The 17,109-nt window shown below is 47.8% G+C and overlaps 1 protein-coding gene across 3 annotated transcripts; it reads left to right on the top strand.

The window, feature by feature from the left end:
* The first annotated feature begins 730 nt into the window (after window positions 1-730).
* Window positions 731-16,437, top strand: si:ch211-198m17.1 (uncharacterized). 3 transcript variants are annotated; one of them, XM_067233698.1, is made up of 13 exons: window positions 731-888; window positions 8,834-10,465; window positions 10,592-10,768; window positions 11,000-11,107; window positions 11,211-11,320; window positions 11,411-11,469; window positions 11,597-11,736; window positions 11,861-12,001; window positions 12,936-12,978; window positions 13,156-13,193; window positions 13,310-13,397; window positions 13,506-13,704; window positions 15,400-16,437. In XM_067233698.1, the coding sequence occupies exons 1-13, from the start codon at window positions 834-836 to the stop codon at window positions 15,529-15,531; spliced, it is 2,922 nt and encodes a 973-aa protein (XP_067089799.1). In that variant the 5' UTR covers window positions 731-833; the 3' UTR covers window positions 15,532-16,437. The 3 variants fall into 3 exon arrangements, with proteins under 3 accessions (XP_067089799.1, XP_067089800.1, XP_067089801.1); XM_067233699.1 differs by lacking the exon at window positions 15,400-16,437 and adding an exon at window positions 15,010-15,387; XM_067233700.1 differs by lacking the exons at window positions 13,156-13,193; window positions 15,400-16,437 and having other exon boundaries at window positions 13,506-13,682.
* Window positions 16,438-17,109: the final 672 nt, after the last annotated feature.

The raw sequence follows: 17,109 nt of genomic DNA on the forward strand, positions 1-17,109 counted from the left end.
AGTTCACCAGATTTCTAAGGTAAATTCCACCATATGAAGATCATTTAACAGCCTTTCAGTTCCACAAGTACAACTGGCAGTAGAATAGTGTTGAGGGAAATAGAAAACAGCTGGTCTCAGGTAACTAGGTATTTTGTAACTGTTGAGTGTTCAGGTACATTCTCAAACATCAAGGAGAAGGTCAAGTTTGGACTTTCACATGATGATATTTTCTGTGTCGATCATTTACTGTTAGATTTAATGGTTCAATGGGCAATGATTTCTCTTGTAATATAGGCCTACAATATATCATTTGGAGGACAGCAATAGAGATAGCCTGTCTTGTTGAGAAACCATGTAATATGCTTTCTATTTGCCTAGCTGTGTACGCCTTTGTTTTTAATATATCGAATTGGCCATGCAGAAGCCTTCATGTAATATTATTTATGGGTCTACATGCTATTCTGTTAAAAACAAAACAAATATGTATTGTCCGTGCCAAATTTACTACTCGTCTTTTTCGATATTGAACAAGCTGCACAGTGGCAACACAAAAAACAAATGAGTTAACTGCGCCGTCTCAAAAATAGCGGTAGTCCAGGAACTCAACTTCTCTGTGCGTTATATGGCTGGCCCAGAGCACGAAAGCGATCACTGAGCATGTCCCGCCCCATGTGAGGAGGGACTAGGCATTTAATGCTCTGAGACGTCTAAACGGCCACAGATAGACCCACCTGTGGCAGACGCGGATAGTCATAAGTAGACACTCCAAGACCGTTATTACGCATCAAACCGTTCGTCGGACTTCTGCTTCATACCGTTTTATCGGACGCCGAACAAGTCGTTCCGTTAAAATGTTACTACACTGTCACCAACCGATCATCCTGTTCATCTTATTTGTTGGCATAGGTAAGAAAAGATTTTCATTTTCTTTAAAATAATAGCCTATCTCATGTTTTGAAAATAGCCGACAGCTTTTCAAATCAACAGGTTGTCACATGATTTTCATCATAATATTTTTTCTTGCAAAAAAACTTTGAATTGAAAGAATTTAGTTAACAGTGATTCCACTATTTCAAGATAACTGGTGTAACAACAGTTCCTATTCATCGGGGTTTTTAAGGGGTTCCCCATATTGTACCTCTCCAAATAGCAGTCAGGACTGCTTGGTGAGTCACTGGTGGACTGACTGTATAGCATGATTCAAGGAGGGCAAATGCAGGGCCAAGACACAAGCAAATGCATGCATTGTAGCAGTTTAGCTTCCAGCAGTGTGCTGAAGGTTACTGTGGAATCTTCATGTGTATAAACGAATTGAACCAAACTGTAGCCATTTCTATGAGCCTTAGTTATTTGTGTACGGCTGTTGCGAGGATCTTTATGTCCCCTGACTCTCTCGTGCCCCGGAGAGAGGGGGGAACGGATGAGAAGTTAAAGGTTCGTGCCCAAGGACTGAGAGGAACTGCTGTCATGTGTACAACCCTTGCTAGGTCCCCTTAGTCCCGTGGGCTGTTTTTATGGCGCAGTCTCTTGTCATGGGTTTTGACGGCTCTTTTACGTCGAGCGAGAGAGGCTGAAGAAGGCTCCAACGCAGGGCATGACTGAGTGTGTCTGAGGTTGCGGTTAAGAGGTGCAGATGAAAGGAAGTCCTGAGTCCCTGAGGGTCGGGTCCTTTTCCACCGAGCCTGGCACCACACACTCCAGATCCTAAAGCATGAGAGAGCTCTCCTCGAGAGACAAATGTTCAGCTCGTACACCCCTGACTTCTTCCCCTCTCTTTTAAAGGCATTCTCAAGATTTATGTGTCAGCACTTTGTGATTAGTCATTTTGTCCCACACTCCATTAAATACAGTACTGCAAAGCAGCCAAGGTCTGTACGGAAGATCATTGGGTTGTTCAGTGGTGAGAACACACACCCACCCTATAGTAATCAACCCTCCTTTTAAAGTGTGATTAAACTCAGGCTTCAGAGACTGAGGGTGTATGATTAGTTCAGAGGGGGGAGTGTGTGAGGGTCTGTGTGTGCAGACGAACCCCAGGCATGGACAAGTTAATCTGATCAGTGGACAGTAGTAAATCTCCAGTACTGCAAAGCACCTGATTGCATCATTGTTGGTCAGCTAGCGGGCGACTGGTTGTCCCTGTGTTGTACTCTCTGTGTCATGTCGCTAATTAATGGAGTCTCGTGGAGTCTTCAGGCTGTCTGTGCCCAGCAGTAGCTCCTGTTCACCTCCCCCACTCTCTATCTGACATCCTTTTTCATGTCCACTTTTGCCTTCTACCTTCTATGCTTCCCTTTGCTTATCACCACTCACATCTCTCTCTCTCTCTCTCTCTCTCTCTCTCTCTCTCTCTCTCTCTCTCTCTCTCTCTCTCTCTCTCTCTCTCTCTCTCTCTCTCTCTCTCTCTCTCTCTCTCTCTCTCTCTCTCTCTCTCTCTCTCTCTCTCTCTCTCTCTCTCTACCTCCCTCTCTCTCTCTCTCTCTCTCTCTCTCTCTCTCTCTCTCTCTCTCTCTCTCTCTCTCTCTCTCTCTCTCTCTCTCTCTCTCTCTCTCTCTCTCTCTCTCTCCTCTCTCTCTCTCTCTCTCTCTCTCTCTCTCTCTCTCTCTCTCTCTCTCTCTCTCTCTCTCTCTCTCTCTCTCTCTCTCTCTCTCTCTCTCTCTCTCTCTGTCTCTCTGTCTCTCTCCCCCTCCCTGTGGTATCCTGTTGGATTAGGGCTTCTCTCTGGGGCTGTAAATCTCCCCCAGTAATTGGAAAGCATGTGCTGGCGGAGCTTTAATAGGATATGATATGTGCGGATGCCCAGAGAGCCAACGGTGCTCCAAGGAACCATCTGTTAGCTGAGGCCTGGCTGGCCTGGAGGAGCTCTCTGTGTTCACACCAACACACGCCCCGGCCCAGGTCTTATTGTGACAACCGTTGACTGTTAAGCAGGAAAATGAGAAAAAGGGGAGAAACGGGTTGAGAGCGACGAAACAGCAAAACACGAGCTGAGCCCCTACGGCTGAGGCCGGGCCACGCCCCTGTGCTCTGTGTGTCCTGGTGTGACAGACATTCTGAGAAGGCTGGGGGGAAAAAACACCTCGAGCTGTGTTACTTTCTCCTGCTGTCAGTGTTGTTTGTGTGTGTGTGTGTGTGTGTCAGGCATCAGGGCCTGGCTGGCCAGGCACAGGAAGAGCTGGAGATGTGGAGCAGATGCGTTTCATGCAGATGCAGACTGCAGAGTGTCTGTCAGGATAGAGCCAGTCCCAGCAGGAAGGGGGAGGGGCCCTTTCATGTCAATTACGGGCATCAGTCACTTGCAAATGTTCCTCTCTTTGAGTGTTGCTGTATTTATAGAACGGACAATATCTCGCTGTTTGTGATCATTAGAGAGGAAAAAACTAACTTAATGCAATATAACAGTTCCCCTTACAAATTCATATAGTATTCTATATCGCTATGAACCATCTTACAGTATCAAACATGTTGGCTGTCGATTTTCCGATAATGAGACTGGTTGTCAAGGTAGGATCACTCCCTTTCTTCTCCAAAACATTTCCGCTAAACAAGCTTATGTGAGACAAACTTAAGACGTGCACACAATGGAATCTGAACAAACATGAACTGGCCTTCCCTAACCACCCTTATCTATTATACAGCCAGTCTCAGTGAGTTGAAACAGCAAAGATAGGAAAATATCTTTTCAGAGAGAGAAGAAGAATGGGAGGGAGGGAGCGAGGGAGGGAGGGAGGGAGCGGGGGAAGAGAGAGATGGTGGTGAAAATGAAAGCTCCTACTCATTTCCATGATGCGGTCACTCTTGGTGAAATGGCGTCCGCTGCATTGCTTTGATGTAGCGGCTGTGGGGAGAGAGCTACTCTGTGGTGAGAGAGCTACTCTGTGGGGAGAGAGCTACTCTGTGGTGAGAGAGCTACTCTGTGGTGAGAGAGCTACTCTGTGGGGAGAGAGCTACTCTGTGGGGAGAGAGCTACTCTGTGGTGAGAGAGCTACTCTGTGGGGAGAGAGCTACTCTGTGGGGAGAGAGCTACTCTGTGGTGAGAGAGCTACTCTGTGGTGAGAGAGCTACTCTGTGGGGAGAGAGCTACTCTGTGGTGAGAGAGCTACTCTGTGGGGAGAGAGCTACTCTGTGGGGAGAGAGCTACTCTGTGGGGAGAGAGCTACTCTGTGGTGAGAGAGCTACTCTGTGGGGAGAGAGCTACTCTGTGGTGAGAGAGCTACTCTGTGGTGAGAGAGCTACTCTGTGGGGAGAGAGCTACTCTGTGGGGAGAGAGCTACTCTGTGGTGAGAGAGCTACTCTGTGGGGAGAGAGCTACTCTGTGGTGAGAGAGCTACTCTGTGGTGAGAGAGCTACTCTGTGGGGAGAGAGCTACTCTGTGGTGAGAGAGCTACTCTGTGGGGAGAGAGCTACTCTGTGGGGAGAGAGCTACTCTGTGGTGAGAGAGCTACTCTGTGGTGAGAGAGCTACTCTGTGGTGAGAGAGCTACTCTGTGGTGAGAGAGCTACTCTGTGGTGAGAGAGCTACTCTGTGGTGAGAGAGCTACTCTGTGGTGAGAGAGCTACTCTGTGGTGAGAGAGCTACTCTGTGGGGAGAGAGCTACTCTGTGGGGAGAGAGCTACTCTGTGGGGAGAGAGCTACTCTGTGGGGAGAGAGCTACTCTGTGGGGAGAGAGCTACTCTGTGGGGAGAGAGCTACTCTGTGGGGAGAGAGCTACTCTGTGGGGAGAGAGCTACTCTGTGGGGAGAGAGCTACTCTGTGGGGAGAGAGCTACTCTGTGGTGAGAGAGCTACTCTGTGGGGAGAGAGCTACTCTGTGGTGAGAGAGCTACTCTGTGGGGAGAGAGCTACTGTGGCTCTCCAGGCTGGAGGAAGCTGACCTGCGTACCCATTTGTGTGGCAAGAATGAAGCGCGTTCATTTTTCCCCTTTCTAGGAGCGCAACAAGCACCCGACACAATATGTGAGAAATGCTGACTCTCATTAGCTTTCTATGGGACCTCGACCTTGAATGTTTTCAGCCGTAACCCTAATTCAGGTTTACAGCAAATCCTTTTTTTCTCTCCTGAATTTAAGCTTGTTACTGAATTCCTTAGTGATCAGTGCTGGTGTGTTATTTGTAAACAGCCCCTAGTATGTGAATACTGACATGGCTGTAATGTGAGGTAACCATGACGACACTCATGAGGTTCTGTCCTGTGGCCTTAGGCTCTTCCTGGCTCCGAGGGGTCAGGAACCTCATAACCTTCTGGGTGCATTCCTTAATCAGGTCCCTCTTTCTCACAGTGCTGCTGGATGCGATAAAAACTATTTCAGGAACGCGCTTCCCTAATCCCTACCCCATAAGCTGGAGATGTTTCCGTGGCAACTCCAAGTGACTGAGGGTGTCTGAAGCATTCTGGAACTTTCACGATGCCTCCTGGGCTTTTTAACCATCCTCCTTGAGAACAGGAAGCTCTTGCTGGGAGAGCTGTGCGCTATGTGGACAGGAAGGTAGAAGGTGGAGGGCTGGGGTGAAGGGGCAGACAAGAGGCAAGGTGACTTTGTATTGGACAGCCCGTTGGCCCGTGTGCAGGTGCTTAGCAGGAGGCTTGTTGTGTCACATGACAAGAAAAACTGTGATGTGTGCCATTGTGATGACAGAAGAGCGTCATTGCCAGACTGTCTTGCTCCTTTCCCTCTTTTTGATTCATTATTTATCTTTCTCCCCCTCCTCTCTTTCCCTCTTTCTCTATTATCTCTCTCGCGCTCTCTCTCCCTCTTTCTCTATTATCTCTCTCTCTCTCTCTCTCTCTCTCTCTCTCTCTCTCTCTCTCTCTCTCAGTGATATTTTGAAGGAACAGAGCTTTGGCAGCTGGTAACGGATGTCTCTCTTGGCAACGGACTTAGTCCCTCAATCGTGCAAACCTCTCTTCCCCTTTCTTCCTGTGTAGGTAGTAGAGGGGGAGAGGGAGAGAGGTGAAAATATTGGTTAATTTGATTTGAATACAGTGGGTAGGTTCACTTCAGGAGAACATTGACAAGAGCCAGTCTCAGTGAGGGTGGGCTTGTTGGGGGCTATGTCTGACCTTGTCATCTCTTAGCTGTATTGGAATATGGGAACTTCCTCCTTTTGTTTTGCTGGTTTTACAGTGTTTGTTATAACCTGGTCTCTCGCATGAATTGAGGTGTATGCAGAAGTATTGTACAATCAAAGAGAACTACTGCATTTCTCATCAACATGATTATAAAACAGGAAGAGGAACATATGTGGGTCGGTTTCTAGGCGTGTGATGTTCTGCCCACTGGAACATCCTCAGCCACTAGAGTTCCATCTCATGAAGAAGCGCATTGAACGTTCCTCAAACAGTCTTGTCGACCTTTGGTTTCATTAAAAAAGTTATTTGCATTGGGTCAACAAAGAAACTGCAATCTCATATTTGTTTTCCATAATTATTGTACAGAGGGACCTGCTAGTCGGATACGTCTGCCCAGATTGGACTCTGTCTCCTCCTCCCCACCTCCTCTCCACCTCCTCTCCACCTCCTCCCCACCTCCTCTCCACCTCCTCCCGACCTCCTCTCCACCTCCTCTCCACCTCCTCCCCACCTCCTCTCCACCTCCTCCCCACCTCCTCCCCACCTCCTCTCCACCTCCTCCCCACCTCCTCCCCACCTCCTCTCCACCTCCTTCCCACCTCCTCTCCACCTCCTCCCGACCTCCTCTCCACCTCCTCTCCACCTCCTCCCCACCTCCTCCCCACCTCCTCTCCACCTCCTCCCGACCTCCTCTCCACCTCCTCTCCACCTCCTCCCCACCTCCTCCTCACCTCCTCTCCACCTCCTCTCCACCTCCTTCCCACCTCCTCACCACCTCCTCTCCACCTCCTCCCCACCTCCTCTCCACCTCCTTCCAACCTCCTCTCCACCTCCTTTTCCAGCCCTCCACACTTCCTTCCGAAACCCTCCCATCCCCTTTTGAAGTCCTCTCCATCACTTCCTCTCTGTTGTCATAGGATCCCTGGCAACGGTGGTGTTTAGGGAGCGCTGATGGGGTTGTCGTTTGTTTACTGATGGTGATGCTTATGATGTCAACAGATACTTTTTCATGAGGAACACTGGGCATTGTCTTTGTTCAGAATACATTCTAACGTAACAACAGAGTACACCATCTCTGTTTTTTTAGTAAGATTAGTTTAAATCTCAATCTCTCTTAATCTCCAAAATCCTTTAGTCTATTGCTCTTAATTCTTAATCCAAATGATCCACTAACAGATTGATATATCTGTGTTTACAGTAAGGAGCTCCTCAACCATCCTCTTCATCAAGCCTCTCCCTGTCTTCGCATTCTGAGCCTTCCTTACCCAACCTGAACCCATGTCCTCACTCTAACCCCTATGTACCACCATTGCAAACAATACAAATTCCATTCACCTTCAACATCATCTTCAACATAAAAGTCCCTTTCGATTTTTTCCACTCTTTATTTGATTTATCATATCGTCTTTTATTTACTTTGGCATACACTTTGTGTGTGGTTAAGGAGTGTGTGTGATTAGGGAGTGTGTGCACATGGCAGCATGCTGTATCTCAACTATCTCTGATACAAATGACCAATGAGCCAGCCTTTGTCAGGTGAGTCCTTTCCTGTGGCGTTTCATCCGACGCCGTTTTGGTTATCATGCGATAACACCATTAGGTCACATCCGGTGATGTGTACACTGTCACATTGTGTTCCTGGAAAATAATGTAATCATTGATAGAAAACAACGTTAGTGTAGGTTGTCCTCCTTGGTGTTTTTCGTCTGTGGATGCTGGCGTGACAGTGGAGGGAGACACTGTTTCCTGGCTCCGGTGAGGCCACTGAATACACAAGAAGAACGTAGGGAGGGTGAACTGAGATGCAATGGGGACAGACGTCACAAAAACACATAAGACTGACAAGTGGTGCGACAAGAGGAGTCAGGTGGCTGAGCGATTAGGGAATCGGGCTATTAATCAGAAGGTTACCGGTTCGTTACCGGTTCCGTTCCCGGTGCGGGCCAAATGACGTTGTGTCCTTGGGCAAGGCACTTCACCCTACTTGCCTTGGGGGGAATGTCCCTGTACTTTACTGTAAGTCGCTCTGGATAAGAGCGTCTGCTAAATGACTAAATGTAAATGGTGCAACAAGAGTTTGTACTGAACTTGGCCAGGGATCATGACTGAGTCACGACGGACTTATATCTTAAAGGAAGGTGTGTCTCCATTGTGTGTTCTGTGTTGTGCAATGCTGTTGGCATTTGGCGATGCTGTTCTGTGTCTGTGTATGTGTTTCTGACCCCTGCTGCACACTAATTTCCTTTTGAAGGATAAATAAAGTTGAAAGTTGAAGTTGAAATTAAAACTGTGATGCTCATTCTGTTGAGTTTTAGTCAGTCCTGTGTCACTTTCGTGACACATTGTACCTTTTGTGCAAATTGTTTTGCATAGCAAAACAGCAACTCATCTGAACTCATCTGATCAAATTATTCACCGCTCTCCAGTACTAAGAGTTGGAATACTGGTGGGTAGGTTTATGACATGTTTGAGTGTCATATCAACAAGGTTGATTCAATGTGTGGGGACAAACCAAAGGTGAAGGGGCTATCGCAGCTCTTAAACATACTTCTGTGTTCTTCAGGGAGTCAGGTGGCTGAGCGGTTAGGGAATCGGGCTAGTAATCTGAAGGTTGCCAATTGATTCGATTTCCAACCGTGCCAAATGACGTTGTGTCCTTTGGCAAGACACCTCACCCTACTTGCCTAGGGGGAATATCCCTGTACTTATTGTAAGTCTCTCTGGATAAGAGCATCTGCTAAATGACTAAATGTAAATGTAATGTTCTGTCATGTTGTTCTAGGGGCAGATTCCACCAGTCTGGCTCCCTCTACAGATGCTCATAGCCCCAGCAGCCTTCCCACCACAGAACCATCCTCTCACACTCCATGGACGCCAACCCAATCCAACCATACCGAACCGGACAGGTCCACCTCCACCAACCCAGCCTCAGCCCCAAACCCAGTTGACCCCAATACAGCCACGTCGGGCACCAGCACAGAGCCAACCTCCACCACCTCTCTCAACCCCTCCCCTACCATCACCCCTCATGGGGACACCTCCACCACCATGACAGACCCCTCTGTGTCCCCAGGCCCAAGGCCAAGCCCTGCTGGAGCCACAACTCAACCAGTTATATCGAGTACAACAAAGGAAGGCCCGGGGGTGACGATGTCTACCACTGTGACGGACGCTGCGGAACCCGGAGCTACCTCGCCATTCAGCACGGGGGACAGAACGACAGAGATGACTTCCTCTGGTCAGACCCTGACTTCCCCCGTCACTCATTCTCCTGTTACCGTGGAAACAGACAGCCCCCCCACCTCGACTTCAGTAAAGATTGAGCCTTCGACGGCCTCATCGGCAACGCGCACCACTAAAACCCCCTCGGCCATCTCCGTACCCACACCCCAAACCCCCCAGCCAGACACGTCCACCTCTGTCACTGGAACAGAACACACTCCAGCTGATGTGACCACACGCACATCAGGAAGTACACAGGCTGTCCCTAGCAGCACCACAGTCTCTTCCAGCAGCTCCAGTGGGCCAGGCTCAACCATGACAACAACAACACAGACTGCTCACACAGACACAGTGACCACGGACGGAACCGTCACCTCAGGAACAACGACCAGAGAGACCACGGAAAACAGCCAGACCACAGTGACCAGAGAGACTGGAGGAACTCCTGCCACAGGTATCACTAACTCCACAGCCTTCCCACCCACCTCCGACACCACAGGAGTGTCTGAGACCAGCATCTCAACTGGAACATCGAGCAGCACAGACACAGCTGGATCTCCACAGACACCCCCCACCTCCATCACCACAGGAGTGTCTGAGACCAGCATCTCAACTGGAACATCGAGCAGCACAGACACAGCTGGATCTCCACAGACACCCCCCACCTCCACCACCACAGGAGTGTCTGAGACCAGCATCTCAACTGGAACATCGAGCAGCACAGACACAGCTGGATCTCCACAGACACCCCCCACCTCCGCCTCCACAGGAGTGTCTGAGACCAGCATCTCAACTGGAACATCGAGCAGCACAGACACAGCTGGATCTCCACAGACACCCCCCACCTCCGCCTCCACAGGAGTGTCTGAGACCAGCATCTCAACTGGAACATCGAGCAGCACAGACACAGCTGGATCTCCACAGACACCCCCCACCTCCATCACCACAGGAGTGTCTGAGACCAGCATCTCAACTGGAACATCGAGCAGCACTGACACAGCTGGATCTCCACAGACACCCCCCACCTCCGCCACCACAGGAGTGTCTGAGACCAGCATCTCAACTGGAACATCGAGCAGCACAGACACAGATGGATCTCCACAGACACCCCCCACCTCCACCACCACAGCGCCCGAAAACAGCACCACCCCTGGCCCCTCAGCCAACCCCAGTCTGACACCAACCACAGGAGGTAGGCTTAAGGATTTTTGCTTCTATTAAAAAAAGCTCATATAAAGTGAACAGATAATACATACAGTATGCATCTTAGGTGTATTTCTACAATGTTAAGATGAATGATGTTTTTTTTTGGGACTAGTTACTAGCCAAACTACCGCGAGCACAGCCCTTGTTTCTTCCTCTACACCAACCAGTGAAACCACCACCACACAGACTCCTGGTCCGACAACAGGGTCTGGCATTACCACAACTACGGCTCCACCTGGCACTAGCCAGCCTCCGAGCAGCACCACCATACCTCCAACCACCCCGCCAGGTACCATCTACTGCTAAACTGCACACGCATGATTTGTAGAACCACAGCCATCTCCACGAACTAAAAGAGCTTCGATGTGAGATGAATACGTTTTATAGACCAGACCGCATTTCCTAACTGATCCTTGATTTTCCTACTGAACCTTTTATATGCACTATAAGTACGCCCCTTTGGATAAAAGGGTCTGCTAAATTCAAGTTAAAAACGTAATGACTGTTTTCCTTTCCTCAGAACCTTGCCCCGCCAAGCCGTGTCCATCTCTGAGCATCTGTCTCAACGGTACCTGTCAGTGTCTGTCTGGATACTACTACAATGTCTCACTGGGTCGCTGCATTCAAGGTAGGCAAGCCTTACCCTAACCCTAACTCTGTCACTGATGAGCACGACGAAGATGGTGAGGATTGTGGTGGTGATGATAACAGTCATCTTTTTGCCATTTTAGCCCCAGATTTCCCCGGAATCCTTCATCTCATGTCCTTGACCTTCAGAAAAGAGATGAGCAACAGATCATCTATAGTATTTCGAACCACAGCACACAACATCTCACAAGTGGTAGGTTTGAGTCACGTTGCACGCGATGGTAACCAGTATAGATCTCCTCACAGCCCAGCCCTGACTTCCACCACTCTGTTCCATCTCTAGATGAACAAAGCACTGAAGGATCTGCCTGGCTTCCTTCGGACGGATGTAGTGCGGCTAGAGTAAGTGCCGTTTCACAGAGACACAGTGAAGTGTCATTAGCCGTGCCTCGTCTTGACCATGACGACATTTTGGCGTTTCTTCTCTGGCGGTCGGGGCTCCTGTAACGCTCCCTCTGTTCCCCCCTAGACCAGGTAGCGTGCGAGCGACGGTGTCCAACGTGTTCAAGCCAGGCTCCGGTGCCAGCCAGGTTTCCACAGACCTGGCAATTCAGAAGGCCATCAAGGAGAGTTCCCCCAACAGCCTGTTGAAAAATGCTACATTTCGCGGTGTGTGTATTACTGCTTACCTCCCATAAATCAAACACCACTGAAAGTCTTGTCACTGACATGGCTTCTCGTGACTAGGATGATTCTGACCGGGTGTGCCTCTGTCTCTGCCGCTGTCTGTCAGGCACCAGCCTGTGTGACCAGGGCCCTTTGACCAGCTGTGACGTCCACACCACAAATTGTAAGGATGAAAAGGGCACGGTCAGGTGCACGTGTAAATCTGGCTACGTCTCCAACCACCCCTATGGGAATCTCAGCTGTAGAGGTGAGTGCCAGCGAGAGTCTAAGTCTGTGTTTGACGCTACAGTAAATTATCGTAGCATCGACACCACACACATGACAAAGACTTTCATGTTAAGTGAGCTAGAAAGGGAGGAGATACCGAAAGGTAACGGCTGGTCTTCTGTCAAAGCTGAACAAAATGGCAAACTTGCAGACAAGAGAATGTATTTGTGTTCAAATGCTTGGATATGCGTACTTGAGAGACAGAGAGAATGCTTAGGGAGAGACACAGACAAGGTCAAGTGCTATTGCCATTTCTCCAACCAGCCCCCTAGACCCAACAACTTATGGTTCATCTATGGGTCCTTTTATGTACGTTTATGTACCCTTAGTATAGTTAGTCCACATATTTAAATTTTAGGTATATGTTTATTGTATGCACCTTCCTGCCAAAGCAAATTCCTTGTCTGTGCAAACTTTCATGGCGAATAAATCCCTTTCTGATTCTGATTCTGATTCTGATTTTCCTGGAATCCAAAAGAGAACTTGTGATCGTAATCAGAAAGGTTTTAAACAGAACTATTGTACGATAATACATTTTTATTCCCTTGCTCCCCATGCTTGGCACTTTAAATGTGGTCAGATTTCATTTTGCGAGCAGTCAAATCTGTCTTTACTCATAAGGTTATAAGGATGCCTCTTAAAAGGCATGTCGGCACCTCTGTGAAGACTATTATGTTTAGTTTGCTTTACATTTAGTCATTTAGCAGACGCTCTTATCCAGAGCGACTTACTGTAAGTACAGGGACATTCCCCCTGAGGCAAGTAGGGTGAAGTGCCTTGCCCAAGGACACAACGTCATGTGGCATGGCCGGGAATCGAACCAGCGACCTTCTGGTTACTAGCCCGATTCTATAACCGCTCAGCCACCTGACTCCCATGATTTAAAACAAACAACCTTGTCCTTCATCCCGTAGCTTGTCCCAGTGGTCAGAGGGCAGAGAGAGACATGTGTCAGCCGTGAGTATTCCCATCTATTGTTTTCCTCAGACTGGTACTGCCTCTGTTACAACTTTAACCATGCATGGATAACGACTGGCGCCCCCTTGTGTTTTCAATAACTAAATGCATGACAAGGACCACTGGAGTGTTCTACGTAAAGGATTTTTTCGTTTGGTTTATTTTTTTGTCATTTAGATGTTCATTTGGCTACTCTGGATTCAACTGCAATGATTGTAAGTGATGCTGTCTTGACGACATCTTTGTGAGGTTCGTGTAGTGTACAGTGTGTATTTCAGAGAGCTCATGTGTAAAGGTGTATGTGTGTGTGTGTGTGTGTGTGTGTGTGTAGCGTCTCTATTGGCGGTGGTGGTCATTTCCTGTGTACTGGGAGGAGTACTGCTCATCATAGTACTGGCCCTCCTCATATACTACTGCAGGTGAGAATACAATAACCCTTTGCTCCCCTGTTTATCATCCATATTTTCCTCCTCTCACCCCCACTCTATCTTCTTTGACTGTATTTCCAATCACTGTGTGTGTTTTAGGAGGAGATGCTCCACAGAGAAGCCTGAGTTCAGCAGTTCCAGCAGTCCCTACAATGTGGAGGACCTCCACGGTCCCTGGCCCGGTCAAGGCCTGACCATCCCCCGCGCCACCACCAACTGGGACCCTGCCTCCATGGAGATGACGGAGGGGGGTAGCACCCACACCCTGGTGGAGAAGAAGCCGCAGACCAACGGAGGGGTGAGTTACTGGTGGCTTTGTCTGTCTTGCTCTGGACTGCTTGCTAACACACTAACATGGCTCCAGACTAACTTTTTGCCTTGGTTGCACTGGTGCGCTTAACTTTTTAAATTTAGGTGCACCATCACAACATTTAGGTGCACCCAAATTATTCCTTGCATCGACCTTTAACGCCACAATTTCAAGGTCACCTTTTTATCACGCTCCATATACATTCATATATATTATGTAAATGATTGTAAACAAGAATAAGGTGTAGGTAAATCCTTTTTTTATTTGAAGCACAATTATGCTGTATATAAAATGTAAAATCTTTTAAGTGCTTCACTGAGCTGCAAAACTAAAACATTTTAAGCAAAATAAAACATAAAAAAATTGAAAGTGCTACTGTTGAAAAGTGCTTCCCTGCACTGAGACCTAACATTTCATGGCTCAAAGTCTTATAGTGGGTCCCCCCTTGCTGTCGCATGCCCTTCAGATGGCCAAAACCTGTAATTTGGCCTTCTTGCCCTTTGGCCTTGGCTAAACCAGCTTGCCACACTCTCTAGCTTAGCTCCATGGGTTCGCTCCATGGGTTCGCTCCATGGGTTCGCTCCATGGGTTCGCTCCATGGGTTCGATCCATGGGTTCGCTCCATGGGTTCGCTCCATGGGTTCGATCCATGGGTTCGCTCCATGGGTTCGCTCCATGGGTTCGCTCCATGGGTTCGATCCATGGGTTCGATCCATGGGTTCGCTCCTAGCTCCATGTCTGGGCTGTTGTCGGTGCATTGACCGGGAGAGTGTTGGGGGGGAACAGGCCTAGTCTACTTTTCTTAAAGAAAAAAACTCTCTATGGGTTTATTTCCTTTCATTGTTCGTTGCCTGTTTTCTTGTGTTTAGATTGCTGATGCTGATTGCCGTAACTGATTCTCTGGTGCTCAGGTCGTAATTTCAATCACACAGCACAAGCTGTGTAGGCCTACAAGAATATCACAGCCAATCAGAGGCAAAGACCCGCCCTGTCTCTGTCTCTGATTGGTTTAGACCACAATATGATCCAACCATGAGTGTGAGTTCCGTCAAAGGAGAACGCTTCGGTCGTGGAAAGGTAGCGAGGACGCTAGGTGCACCGGTGCGACCTAGGATTTTTTTGGGGTTACACCCTTACAAATTTTGGTCGCATGTGCGACCAAAATTGGTTGTACTCCAGAGCCTTGCACTAATCTTTTTGTCCTCTCCTTTCTTCAAAAAAGTAGTCTCCTTTAGTCTTAAGTGAGCATGAGCCTTCTCCCTGTGTTGCCTGACTCCCAGTGTCTTGGTTTAGGGGTTTTTCGTCATGCTTAAAGGACAAAAGAAGGTAAGTATACACGTCTGTGTACCCGCTGCTGCCGAATGAACTCTATCTTTCACTTGATGCTGGGAGAGGACTTCCTAGGCCTACTACTACACGATAGTACACTAGAGTACCCCCAAGTACTTCTAAGACAAAGGCTTTACTTCAAAGATTGCTTTTAAGAGCAGTGAGCTTTCATTTGGGTGATGCAAACAGTCAGTGATTGACTAACTGACAGTTCGAAACAGCTTTTGCAACAAACAGAAAAAGTTTTGGAATTGTTTTAGTGTTCTTGCTGCATGTTGGTTTGGATTGTCTTTGGTGCTTGTGTGCGTTCTGTGTGTCTTTTGACGATTATCACAAATCAATTTCCCATTGCAGATGGGGTCCTATGATGTCACCACAGACAGCATGAATACATTCAAAGGCGAGAATCCATCACGCTACTCCTACCTGGTCCAGGGCCATGAGAACCCCTACTTCATACCAGGAGACGAGAGGAGAACCAGCTGAGTGGCTGGAAGAACAAGGAGAGGGAACAGGGAAAAATGTCATATAGAAGTATAGAGATCAAACACAACGGTTTTCTTTTGTTTTTTTTCTGAGCGTGGAAAGATGACACTCCTGTTGTCATTCTCAGGGTACCACCTCAATCAACAAACACCACCAAAAAGAAAGTTATGCTAAGAATTCTTGGTTTTCTTTTGAAATGCAACATCTTCATTCTATAATCTAAAGGGAAGAAATAAGGCTTAGAGATATTCAAATTATTTTATTTATGTGTCTGTTGAAAGAGCTGCTTGAGGGTTTTTGATCATAACCAGTAGATGTCGCTGTTGCTCCAAATTATTGTACATCTAGTAATTTATTAAACGCTATCATTCTGTGTCTGCATTTTCGCAATGTCATAGTATTGAAAAGTGATTCATCTCTGGCTAATTGCACTAAACTGTGTACTGCGTTTACCACATGTTTTGCTTGGGGAAAATCGAAACTATTTTTGAGTGTGAACAAATTCTCTTTTCTGTGGTTCTTCGAGTTCTCAGTGCAGAGATGTTAGATGGTTTAAGGGCTGGATCCTTGGCCTACGTGGGGAGGGGTGCCCAGGGGGTGATCGTCTCTGTACAGCCGCTGTGGACATGCTGAAGCACCTGTGTTGAAGCTGCTGCATTTGCAAATGTGCCTGTTTCTGTGGTCCTTAATGAATAGGAAACATTATGCAAAGCACCTGACGAAGCTTGTTTGGATGTGCCAATTATGTGTGTATATTTTCGCTACTCTATTCCTGTGATATGTTGTTCATACATCTGTGTCTCTGCGACTCTGCACTATTTTCTAAAAGTGTAAACTTTTGTAAACAAGTATCTACCAGCAGTGAATGAGTGTGATGAAAGGAATAAAGACTATCACTGTTATGAATATGTGGCTGCTTTATAAAAACGACTTATTGTAATGCACCGAAATGCTTTAAAAACGCTGACTGAATCCCAAATTTGGAAAATAACCTGTTTTCAGCCGGGTATATTTTAGAGTGGGTAATTAAAAGGAGTCAGGTGGCTGAGCAGTGAGGGAATCGGGCTAGTAATCCGAAGGTTGCCAGTTCGATTCCCGGTCGTGCCAACTGACGTTGTGTCCTTGGGCAAGGCACTTCACCCTACTTGCCTCGGGGGGAATGTCCCTGTACTTACTGTGAGTCGCTCTGGATAAGAGCGTCTGCTAAATGTGTCAATGTAAAAGCACAAAAGGACAGAAGGAACGTGTAGTTAGATGGAGGGCCCATATGGACGGGGTTATAATGGGCTCACCCTGCAGGGTCCGTCTCAACAGTACATGTCACATGATGTGTCACATGATGTGTCACATGATGGGTCAGGATGCCTTCAGTGTTAATGGATTCTGGATTGTACTTTGGTGGCAGTGGGTGGGGGCCTGACTCTCCTAAGGTCAAGTTCTTAAACCTGAACAGTATAAGTGTCTGTACAAGCGCTAGTGTTTTCAGCTCCTACATTACCTTCTGTCCTTTCCTCATGATTAGCTGCAGTTCACACGGGAAGCTGGAGCACATCTGAAAGCAACATCTGGAGAGGTGAG

The sequence above is a fragment of the Osmerus mordax genome, chromosome 3 (assembly GCF_038355195.1).
Source record: "Osmerus mordax isolate fOsmMor3 chromosome 3, fOsmMor3.pri, whole genome shotgun sequence".
Lineage (NCBI taxonomy): Eukaryota > Metazoa > Chordata > Actinopteri > Osmeriformes > Osmeridae > Osmerus > Osmerus mordax.

What these genes read in the sequence shown, in the direction of transcription:
- si:ch211-198m17.1 (XM_067233698.1), top strand. Translation starts at nt 834, where the DNA reads ATGTTACTACACTGTCACCAACCGATCATCCTGTTCATCTTATTTGTT. An exon ending in CACACAACATCTCACAAGTG is followed by an intron (nt 11,321 to 11,410) that starts GTAGGTTTGAGT and finishes TTCCATCTCTAG; the next exon opens with ATGAACAAAGCACTGAAGGA. An exon ending in TGGGAATCTCAGCTGTAGAG is followed by an intron (nt 12,002 to 12,935) that starts GTGAGTGCCAGC and finishes TTCATCCCGTAG; the next exon opens with CTTGTCCCAGTGGTCAGAGG.